This window comes from Natrix helvetica (assembly GCF_964273705.1).
Source record: "Natrix helvetica genome assembly, chromosome: 2".
Classification (NCBI taxonomy): domain Eukaryota; kingdom Metazoa; phylum Chordata; class Lepidosauria; order Squamata; family Natricidae; genus Natrix; species Natrix helvetica.
This window is the reverse complement of record NC_138552.1, coordinates 19,408,407-19,420,990: the sequence shown is the minus strand read 5'-3', so window position 1 is coordinate 19,420,990 and position 12,584 is coordinate 19,408,407. Positions and strand designations below refer to the sequence as shown.

Below are 12,584 nucleotides of genomic sequence, written 5' to 3'. Positions count from 1 at the left end.
CAGTTGCAATGTAAGGCTGTTTAACTTGGACCATAAGAAAGGCTGAGCGCCAAAGAATTGAGGCCTTTGAACTATGGTGCTGGAGAAGACTCCTGCGAGTCCCTTGAACTGCAAAGCGATCGAACAAGTCAGTCCTAGGGGAGATCAACTCTGACTGCTCTTTAGAAGGCAAGATCCTGAAGATGAAACTCAAATACTTTGGCCATCTAATGAGAAGGAAGGACTCCCTGGAGAAGAGCCTAATGCTGGGAAAGATTGAGGGCAAAAGAAGAAGGGGACAACAGAGAATGAGGTGGCTGGATGGAGTCACCGAAGCAGTAGTCATGAGCTTAAATGGACTCCAGAGGATGGTAGAGGATAGGAAGGCCTGGAGGAACGTCGTCCATGGGGTCACGATGGGTCAGACACGACTTCGCAACTAACAACATGTGTCAATGTACACGTTTTCAGCCACTGATCTATTTTCCTGAATCATTACCAACAATTGCAGACTTTCTTCTGCCCAGCTGATAGATATGAGAAAGAGGAGAGTTGAGTTGTTGAATGATTTTGTCCAGCCAGATCATACATTTCGGTAAGAGGGAGAAATGAGCAGATCATTTAGCTGATGCAGGTAGAGAGACTGCAGCAGACAACATGGTGGTCTCAAATCACAGTGTGACTATCACTACTGTAGGGCAACAAATTATGGTTAACTCAATTCCAAATGCAACACTCTCTGTTTTTATTCTCAAGTTAATGGATAAGAAAGACCACACATGTGGATGACTCAACCTCTTACTGAGCTAGAAAACATGTAAAACTCCAAAAAAGACTATTTTATAACTATTTTTTTATCACTCTCCAGACTAATATGTCTGACTACCTCCCTTCAGAAGAGTGATTTTGTCTAGCAGAAACAGATGATACCCTCCAACAAAAGAAAAACAAGCTTTACATAGAAATATGACTAGAACACAAGAAAATTTCACAAGTGAGTATCTATTAAAACAATATTTGAACCCTTGGGATTCTCTCAAAGACAAAGCAACCCAACTTCTATAAATTCATCACCCAGAATGAACTTAACAGAATTTGAATTAACACATTTAATGACAAAACAGTACATGGTGCATGAAATATATAAATGTTTTCCCACTGCTTAAAAGCAATAGCACTACCTCCATTCAAAGATAGCTGAAAGAAGCGCAAATATTTGCTATGGGCATTATTCCAAGTCTACAATATATCACAGAATTTAAAAGCCAATGATAATAAGCTAGTCACTATTATCTAAGTTCAAAAGCGTCTCAAGTATTTAAAAACCAGAGTTTGGACTAGCTTCAGAGTCTGCTTGGATAGCTCTGTGGTTAACCTCAAAGATATGCAGCTTTCTCTGGCTATTCCTTGGAACAATGTCGGGATGTTTATGCAAAAGTACAAGCTTGCTCTTTAGATAATACCACTAAGGAGTGAACAAATGAGTGCAAGGAAAAATTGGCCTGAATGTTCATCAGTATAAATTTTGCCTTCTCTGTCCTATTTCATATCAGTACTGATAGATATAGAGTGGTTGTTGGGGTACCTGAAGCATCTGGTTGGACATAGATGGAATAAAATGCTAATAAGGCATTCTTCTCCAAGCTCTTGACCTTGAGATGAATTAAGGCTGGCCACAATTATTCTATGTTTGCCTGGAATTTGGGAATTATAGTCCTAGCACATCTTGAGGGCACCACACTGAAGAAGGTTAAGATAGGACTATTTACCTGATTTGCTATTCCTAATTTCTATCTGATTGGGTTCCTGTATAGCACTAAGTAAGGTTACTGAATTAACCACAACATTTTGTATATTCAATAATATACAAAACCCAAACAAGCTAATTTTATTATGATTTAAAAGCAATATATGAGCTCAGCCTTTCCCACTCCTCTCAATTTCAGTCCAAATGATTTTCAATGAAATTAATCCTGTTTCATGCCAATCCAAGTAAACAATCAGAACTCAACTAGATCCTAATAATGCCACTGCAATTATGTATGTAGAACTCTGTAACATTGATTTCATTTTATTTACAACTTTTAAGTTTTCAAGTCGCTCAGATCCGGAGCGGATGCCCCCCCCCCAGTGGACCGGACGAGCCGTCATCAGTGAGTCTTGTGAGCCCACTCTGGGAGGAGTTTGACTCTGTTGCCCCCGAGGATTTAGACGGGTTGCGTGGACGGCTGCGACCCACCACATGTTCAATGGACCCGTGCCCCTCCTGGTTGGTACTGGCATCCTGGGAGGTGACGCGAGGCTGGCTTCTGGGCCTGGTGAACGCCTCATTGAGGGAGGGTTTCTTACCGACTGCCTTGAAAGAGGCGGTGGTGAGGCCCCTGCTCAAGAGGCCTTCACTTGACCCAACGGAGCTAGCTAATTACCGTCCAGTCTCCAACCTCCCCTTTTTAGCGAAGGTTGTTGAGAATGTGGTGGCGCAGCAATTTCCACGTCGCCTCGACGAATCCGTATATCTAGACCCACGCCAGTCCGGCTTCCGACCCGGGCACAGCACCGAGACAGCCTTGGTCGCGTTGGTTGATGATCTCTGGAGGGCCAGAGATAGAGGTTGCTCCTCTATCCTGGTCCTATTAGACCTCTCAGCGGCTTTTGATACCATCGACCATGGTATCCTATTGCACCGGCTGGAGGGGATGGGAGTCGGAGGCACCGTTTTACGGTGGTTCGGCTCCTACCTCTCCGGCCGGATGCAATGTGTGTTGACTGGGGGGCAGAGGTCGACCCCGAGGCCACTCTCTTGTGGGGTGCCGCAGGGGTCGGTCCTCTCGCCCCTTTTGTTCAATGCATATGTGAAGCCGCTGGGTGAGATCATCCGTGGTTTTGGGGTTGAGTACCATCTGTACGCTGATGATACTCAGTTGTACATCTCAACCCCAAGCCACCCCAACGAGGCTGTCGAAGTGATGTCCCGATGTTTGGAAGCCGTTGGGGTCTGGATGGGGGACAACAGACTCAAACTCAACCCCTCCAAGACCGAGTGGCTGTGGCTACCGGCACCTCGGTTCAGCCAGCTGATTCCATCACTGGCCATAGGGGGCGAACAATTGCCCCCTGTGGAACGGGCGCGCAATTTGGGCGTCCTCCTAGATGCCCGGCTGTCAATGGATGATCATGTGGCAGCCGTGGCAAGGGGGGCGTTCCACCAGGTTCGCCTGGTGCGCAAATTGCGCCCCCTTCTGGACCGTGATGCCCTACGCACAGTCACTCATGCACTGGTGACGTCTCGCCTGGACTACTGTAACGCTCTCTACATGGGGCTTCCCTTGGGACGCGCCCGAAGACTGCAGCTAGTCCAGAACGCAGCCGCGCGGGTAGTCATGGGGAGTACTAGGTACTCCCACGTAACACCTCTCCTGCGCGAGCTGCACTGGCTGCCTGTAGTCTTTCGGGTGCGTTTCAAGGTTCTGATTACCATCTTTAAAGCGCTCCATGGCATAGGGCCTAGTTACCTGCGGGATCTCATCCTCCCACATACATCCCTGCGGCCAATTCGCTCTCACAGGGAGGGCCTTCTCCTGGTGCCGTCCACGAGGCAATGCCAACGGGCGACACCGAGGAGTAGGGCCTTCTCTGTGATGGGCCCAACCCTCTGGAATGACCTCCCCCCTGACATTAGAACCACTACTGACCTCCGCTCCTTCCGACAGAAATTGAAGACACACCTGTTCCGACTGGCTGGTCTGGCATAATTTATAACGTCTACCTCCTGGCATACACATTTTTACTGGTTTTTAGAGGGATAGTTTTTTAAATTTAATCTTATATGACATTGGGATTTTAAATTTTATACATTTCGATTTATTTATTTAGCTGTACAGTTTGGCATATTTTATCCTCCTCTCATATACGTATTTATGTAGTTATTACTATGTTTTAATTTGTTGTATTTTGATACGGACTGTACACCGCCCCGAGTCCCTTTCGGGAGAGGGGGCGGTATATAAACGCTAATAAATAATAAATAATAATAATCAAAAGGGTAAATATAACAAAATAAAGATATTTTCTCAAAACGCTTGTTGATAAAGCCACAACTGGATTTGCCTTTACCGATGTGTCTGACATTTTCACTAAGCTTCATTTGGAAAGATTCCTCTTAAATGAAAATGTCAGGGAATGAGACATCACATTATTATTTTTTTCAAGATGTTTATACATAGAGTAGGCAAACCTATGAATTATAGTAGATTAGGAATTTTGTTAGCCTACTGAGAGCACAGTCACAAATGGTTGTCATGGAGATGGGCCTACTCACAAATTGGGAGCCATTACAAGCATGTGTGTAAATATGAGGAAATGGTTTTGGGAGACGGAGGGAAGAGCCCAGAGGCTGGACAACCACCATTTAAAAAACACCTCCACCCACAAAAGGAGGAAAAGGTTTCAGGAGGGACTCTCCCTAGTTTTGTGGAAAGCAAAAGGAAAGGAGGAGAGAAATATTTTCAGTCTTGCAAGAATCTGTTAACTGAACCTTACAATAAAATTAAGAATTAGTGAGGATTTCTGGGGGAGGAAAACTGAGGATTAAAACGCCTCCAAATGAGGGACATGGTGGTTCAGTGGCTAAGACGCTGAGCTTGTCAACTGAAGAAGTGTGGGGAAAGACGAGGCTTGACAGACTGAGGAACGTCCAACTCTATTTTATTTGAAATAACAACAAGAAGTAATACAGGAGAGAAAACACCCGTTCCTTAGCCTGACAGCTATTTATACGAAGAGCTGTCAGGCCAAGGAACCAATCAGGAACGCCGATCAGCCCGCCTTCAGCCATGCCGCGCCTGATTGGCTAAGGCGCAGCATGGCTGTTGCTGGCTGACAACAGGGGAATCCCCGATCGGAAGTCAGGGAGGAAAGGAATATAACATCAACCAGAAAGGTTGGCAGTTTAGCGGTTCGAATCCCTAGTGCTATATAACGGAGTGAGCTCCCGTTACTTGTCCCAGCTTCTGCCAACCTAGCAGTTCTAAAGCATGTAAAAATGCAAGCAGAAAAATAGGTAACAGCATTCCGTGCATCTTTAACGTTTAGTCATGCCGGCCACATGGCTACGGAGACTTCTTCAGACAGCGCTGGCTCTTCGGCTTTGAAATGGAGATAAGCACCACCCCCTAGAGTCAGGAACGACTAGCACATATATGTGAGGGGAACCTTTACTTTAAATGAGCAGAGACAGCAGCAGGTTGACAAGACCCTCCGGATAAAAGGGTCCTTTCTGAAATTTTTCCTAAGGTCATTCCCACATACCATTACACCATGGCCAGTTCCAAAATGAGAAGGCCACTTACCAGATTGACCATGCATTTATTCACCAGAGGGAAAATAGTCCTAGATGCTATCTTCTAACCCAGTGAAAGCTCTGTGGAATCCTGAGGCATTTGTGCAAATAAAGTTGCTGCAGATAGCCAGCGTGCAACATGCTTCTATTCAATACTTTTTTCCCCATTTTAGTTTAGTTTCATTTAGTTGAAAGAAAGTAAAGGTGGAATAAGAATTCATTGAGATTTGGAGATTTTTGGGGGGGGGACCCTGGGGTCTGGGTGCCAATTTACTATTATTATTAGGGGGGGGGACCCTGGGGTCTGGGTGCCAATTTACTATTATTATTATTATTATTATTATTATTATTATTATTATTATTATTATTATTATTATTATTATTATTATTATTATTATTATTATTATTATTATTATTATTATTATTATTATTATTATTATTATTATTTCTTGGATTTCTAGACCGCCCCCTCTCCCAAAAAGGGACTCGGGGCTAACATATGCTAATTTTGTTCAATTCTATAATGCATGTTATCTACTTTCTTTATGGCCAAAGATAAGGAGAAAGAACTCTTTTTCAAGGACTTTACAATCAGAAGAAAAAAAAACCAACAACAAATGGAAAAGTGGAGGAAAGAATCAACTTGGAAACTATATGCAGATGTTTCAGTTTAGGGCAGATTACAAGCAGATATGAAAAGGAACAGGTTGTATGCCAAGGGTTTCAGGAAAAGAAGAACTAAGAAGAAGAATTAGAAAGAAGCTGGAAAAATAGCAACAGATAGCTGTAGGAGTATCTTTTATAGGATATTAAAATGCTTTATTTTTTAAAAAAAAACAGACTACATTACCCAGACTGATATAATTCCCTATTTCTTTCTCTTTTAACTTAGAAACCGCAAAATTTTACAAATACCAGGCATGGGAACAGACCAGAAAATATCCTTTTTGTTTGTTAAAAGCCTTCTTCTCCAGACATTTCAAAGAAAGCAAACAATCAATCAACTTAATTTAACGGAATCAGCAGGTTTGGACTTTTCCTTCAACCAAGGAAATAGCATCCCAAAAATTATTTACAAAAAATTGGTGCCAGAACCTCATCCCAACCAGCCTGGGATACTTTGAAGAAGCAAATGTGCTTGGCTCCATGCTTTTATCATGCACATTACTCAGCAGGAATAACAAACAATAGGCATCTCTATTCATTGGTTGTTTAGCATTGCACCCAAGCTGGACACACTGGATTACTGCTTTTTAAATAAGCCAACAAGAAAAAAAAAACCTTTTGAAGAACTTTGGCTGATTCTTAAGAGCTAGACAATGTTTGGCAGGGACAAATGCCAAAGATCTGCAAGGAAGCATCAATCTGTGACACAAGGGAAAAAACAGCCTGTATTATCACTAAACAGTCTTCCTGCAGACCCAAGACATTCTCTTTTCTCTTCAGCTATTAAAAAAACCCCTGTCATCCAGAGACAGTCAACATGAATGAATGCAAAAGTGTTGCTCATACGCAAAATAAAAAAGCTAAAATTTACAGAATGCCTGAGATGCATAGCAACAATTTGGAAAGCAACTTTTGTCATATATGGCTCATCAGTTTCCTTTTACAAAGGACCACCCAATAAACTACAGTAACAGCCATCTAAAGGAATCTGATGAGTGAAATTTCAACACACACACACACACACACACACACACATACACCCTTTTGGTCAATGCTTGACCTAAGAGGATAGCTGCTTCCTGACAAGCTGAGGCAGACGCCTAGGACCAAGGCATGAATAGGATAATGTGTTGAGGTACAATGCAGAAGAATCAATATGCTCAGCCTTCCTCAATAGTCTTATGACTTGCAGAGGATGAAACCCCAGCAATTGTCAAAACTAAGTCTTCCAGATACAAAAGACAGCCAATCATGAACATTATCAGCTTCTGCAACAAGAATAACCGATTGTTCTTAAAAAGATAAACACAAGAAAAACCCTGATCAACAGAAACATAGTCTTCTACCAATGTAGTTTTTTCTGCATAACTTTTAAATATGTAACTCTTGCTTTTCATTTAAGATAATCCAGAGAAGCCTAATGGGAGTGACTCTAATGCAAATGAATTCAGAAACTAAGCTAAGCTATTGCATGTTGCGCTTGGCTTGGACCTAGAGCCATCCATTATGATCTCTACACCATGAGTTAAGAGTAAGCAGGATGTGGAGACCCAACCAATTGTGGGCTGCTGAATTGCAGCAGTTTTTCAGGGATTCAAGTAGAAGACTTTCTCCCTGGTTAAAGGTATCACACTGATTACTGGTGTTACCTTTAATTCCCTGGTTAAAGGTATGCACATGCATTATACAATCTATACACCTGTTGTTGTTAGTTGCAAAGTCGTGTCCGACCCATCACGACCCCATGGATAGCGTTCCTCCAGGTCTTCCTGTCCTCTACCGTCTCCCGGAATCCATTTAAGCTCACGCCTACTGCTTCGGTGACTCCAGCCATCTCATTCTCTGCCGTCCCTGTCTTCCTTTGCCCTCAATCTTTCCCAGTATTAGGCTCTTCTCCAGTGAGTCCTTCCTTCTATAGTCCATCCTATTTATACATTATAGACTGTATATAGGGAAGAATTATATAATCCTTCCTCAAGCATGCAGTCCTCAATAGTTAAGATTATATCCAGGTGTGATGGATAGTAAAGTTCAGTTGAGCAATATTAGCTTTTTTCAGATTAATTAATGAAGTGGATTAGTTTAAAGGGAAGGCCTAGTTTGCTGAGTTATTCAAGCCAACAGAAATTGTCTTTTTCACACCTCAAGAGGAATGCAACTTATGCACTTGCCGATAAAACTCTCATTCGTGTCAAGTTTAATTCTTGGTGGATACAGATTTTTTTTGAAACAATATAGAAACGTTTACTGCCAGCTTCTTCAAGGAAATTTTCTAATTTTGCTCAGTTCTGTGTTTCTTTGGTTGCTTGCTTAGCATGTCAGCTGTTCAAATAATTAACCAGGTCTGATGCAGCTAAGCTTTTTGAGATCAACTAAGGTTGGCTAGGTGACCCATGATTTCATCCTAACAATTATTTCATAATATTTGTCTAGAACAGAAGCAATTTGTCATCCTATTACTTCTTCCAGTCTCTTTTTACAAGCGTTGCCACTCCTGCTCTTGTAGTTTATTAACCTTCAGTTTTATCATCTTGGAAGCAAAAGAATGTGGAATGGAAGTGAAAACAGATGAGAGTTAGCCAAACTGAGCCACTGAATACTTACATCACTCTTCCTGAACTTGGCTTTCAAACTCTTCATGTTTTTTCCATTCAAATCCTACACACTTTCAGCACCTATGTAGGGAGAAAAAACAGAAGTGTAAAGAATATATATGTTTCCAGCTACATTTGGTTGAAATTTAATGAGCAACAGTTTCATTTTCTTAAATGGAGTATACAGTTAAGTTTTGGCAAAAACGATAGCCAAATCTATTGCTCAATTTCACCTATTACATTAAACAGCAAAGAAAATTATGTGAGCTGGCTTTTCTGTGCAACAATGGAGAAAAGGATCTACTTTTACACGTGCATTTTCAAAGTACTTATAGCAAAGCTGAATAAGTATGACATAATCTCCCACCTTTTGCTCTAGCCATTTTTTTTTAACCCAGCAAGAAAAATGCACAATCCTCTTTTGTGATTACAATTCTTTGGCATTGTTCTCCAAAGCAGTAAAGAATATATTGTCTGTGTAAAATAATGAAACCTCTAAAAGAATAGTTTTCTATATCCCAATCAAGGCGTAACGCATTTAATAACATGCCTGGTAAAGTATTCATTGGTTTTATAGGCCACGCTATAGAGGGTTAGTTGCCTTTTTCTTATCTTGTTCAATTGAAGCAGAATGTACTGTACAACACCCAACGTGGCTGCTTCCTTGTCAGCTAAGTGTATGTCATTTGCAGCCACAACTTAGCATGGCCAAGGCTTTTCTCCCACAATAGTATCTCCTTTTTTATTTAAGAAAAACCTCTAGCATAAGTTTGCTCAATCTAACGCCTTCTACAAATACTAGCATTGCCAGCTCCCAGAATTCCCCAGCAAGGCTCATATTCTGCATTCTAACGGCTGCTGAGATTGCCAAGTTAGGAAAGCTGTTCTAGTAAAGAAGGGAAAGTAATAAGCAACTGTTCCACGTGTAACCAAAGAATGTACCGTATGTCCACTTAGGCCAGGGGTGTCAAACTCAAAGCCTGCGGGGCTACCTTGGAAAATGTAAGGAGCCGTCCCATATCGTTTCAACCCAATCTACCTGTGTTGCTTCAGCCCACGAGAACCAATGCGAAGAGGAAACATTGGATCAGTGTGGCTTCGGCCCGGTCTACCCAATGTGAAGAGGACACATGCCAGCAGTTTGGGGAGTGGTGTCAAGTTGCCCATGCCCACCGATTCGGCCATGCCCATCTGCCCCCCCCCAGGTCAACCGTGGCCCTAATGGGCCCCTCAATGAAATTGAGTTTGACACCCCTGACTTAGCTAGTTTCCTCTATGAATATGTCACCTGTGCTGGATGTAATTGCAATGCCTTCAAGAGTTCTAGGCTGAAATGGGTGAGATTTATGACTTGAGAAACATGAAAAGAGTATTTTATAAAAGATCAGGAGGTATCTGGTATTCTAAAGATAAGACTCTCAAATGTAAACCTAGGCCCTAGATGCCCACTAAACAATAATTGTTGTTGAAAGGCTTGTTGCTCAGAAATGTGTAGCTCTCAAAAAGGAGTCCCTTTTCTCAATCATTTTCCATTTTAGAGTATAGGAAATAACACAGTACCTGTACCTTGAGAAATATTAACTTCTGCTTACATTGGCAGTTTAATTCATCTAGACATTTTATATTTGGGTTTTCTTAGCTGATTTTAATGTATAGGGCCTGGATTTTACATGGCCTTTTTGAACTGAATGTCTCATTTTTAAATATACTACCCTGAAACTTCCCTTTGAACCAAGGCAAGATCTTTAAATCTTTACAACTGCACAGTTACAGATAATAACACAAGATAATTAAGTATTGTAGATTTCCCCCAGCTTTTTATTAATAGGCTTTCTGTATTTGGGATAGGGTCTTGTAGTTCACAAAGCTAATCCTGCCATCCCTCTGAATATGCATGTCAAATGTGGCAATTTTTTTAAATATTTTATTAACAAACATATAAAATACACACACACAAAACTTAGGCGTACAACACATTTACACAGTGCAATACAAACAGGAGCTTCCTGTTCTTTCTAGTAGCAATTATCAATCGGTAGCGCTCACCTTATATTATTTCCCATTCAATTGTATTTCATTTGAGTTTCACCATTCTTAACTTTCTTATTTTACTCATAACTATTATTTTTGAGTTTTGTTACATTCCTTCATTGATTCTTGTTTCTTTCCTCCATCCACCTATACCATTTATCCCATATCTGGTAGAATTCTGATTCTTCTTTTCCCTGAATTTCTTTAGTTAGTTTGTCCATTTCAGCACAGTCCATAACCTTTCTTATTATTTCATCTTCACTTGGAGTTAGTTTGTTTTTCCATTTCTGGGCAAAGGCAATCCTTGCCGCCGTAGTTATATGTAGTATTAAATACTGGATTTCTTTTTTGTATTTCGCAGGCATTATTCCTAATAAAAAGATTTCTGGTTTCCATTCTATTTTAACCCCCATTATTGCCTCCAGCCAATTTTTGATCTTTTTCCAAAACTTTTTAGCCTCCTCACAGGTCCACCATAAATGGTAATATGTTCCGTGTATCGATTCGCATTTCCAACATTTTGGGGAGGTAATTTTGAGTAGGCCCAGGATGATTGTTTGCAGAGACACTTCTATCAAATAAAGTGATACCGGAAGTAGGCACCTTGTGATGCCAAACATTTCCTGCCTTCTCCACCCCACAACATATACAGTTCTTGGAACTTTCCCCTCCAAAACCAGAACCACATCTTTCTATTTTTTAAAAAATGAAATGTATAAAATGTGTAAAACCCTCTAAAAAATCCTTTGTCCCTGTTGATCCCCTCAAAAGACAAAAAAAAATCAAACTTTAAGATTAATCTTTCAGCAACACTTTAAAAATCACTTTAAGATTAATCTTTCAGCAACACTTTGCCCTGAACGATGGGCATGAACACTGAAATGTTGTGAAATTTCAGGCAGGTTTTAGAAAATTTACAATTTGCCCCCAATCCGGCAGATGCCATCTAATGTGGCAAGGGTTCCTTAAGCTTCACAAAGAAGCTGTACATTGCCCACCCCTGCAGAAAGGAGAAATATATGCAGTGGTTTGGGAAATAATATGGGCTCTATTTATACAGGTAGTCCTGGACTTACAACCATTCATTTAATGACCGTTCAAAGTTACGGCGACACTGAAAAAGTAATGTGTGACTGTTTTTCACACCTAGGACCGCTGCAGCATTCCCATGGTCATACGATCAGAATTCAGACACGTGGCAACTGGCATGTATTTATGATGGCTGCAGTGTCCCTAAGACCCGTGATCATCTTTTGTGACCTTCTGACAAGCAAAGGCAACGGGGAAGCCAGATTCACTTAATAACTATGTTACTAACTTAACAACTATGGTGATTCACTTAACAACTATGACAAGAAAGGTCATAAACGGGGCAAAACACTGTCTTGCTTAGCAACAGAAATTTTGGACTCAATTGTGACTGTAATTCACACTTAACGATAAAGGTTCCCCTTGCACATATGTGCTAGACGTTTCTGACTCTAGGGAGCAGTGCTCATCAGTGCTCATCTTCAAAGCTGAAGAGCCAGCGCTGTCCGAAGATGTCTCTGTGGTCATGTGGCCGGCATGACTAAATGCTGAGGGTGCACAGAATGCTGTTACCGTCCCACCAAAGTGGTCCCTATTTTTCTATTTGCATTTTTACATGCTTTTGAACTGCTAGGTTGGTAGAAGCTGGGACAAGTAATGAAGGCTTACTCGGTTACACAGCGCTAGGGATTCGAACCGCCAAACTGCTGACCTTTCTGATCAACAAGCTCAGCATCTTAGCCACTGAGCCACCGCGTCCCTGTATTTATTTCACACTTACTTTACTTAAAAAAATATGGAAGACAATACCACTTTGACTCCACAACCAAGGAGTATACTGCAGAACAGTAGCCTTGTGCTGTCTATTCACCAACAGGAGTAAAATCTGGAGATCACGGTGCACTTTTGCAGAGCTGAATATATATAGGCAAGCTGCAAAAATTGCA

At 41.3% G+C, this 12,584-nt stretch overlaps 1 protein-coding gene across 1 annotated transcript in view; it reads right to left on the bottom strand.

Moving 5' to 3' along the window:
• The window catches only part of RAI14 (retinoic acid induced 14), a 120,965-nt gene that overhangs the window by 91,517 nt on the left and 16,864 nt on the right, over positions 1-12,584 (bottom strand). The window contains exon 2 of the mRNA XM_081942876.1: positions 8,588-8,658. Within this exon, the coding sequence (XP_081799002.1) occupies positions 8,588-8,623 (36 nt within the window). The 5' untranslated portion in view covers positions 8,624-8,658. The remainder of the gene's footprint in view (positions 1-8,587; positions 8,659-12,584) is intronic.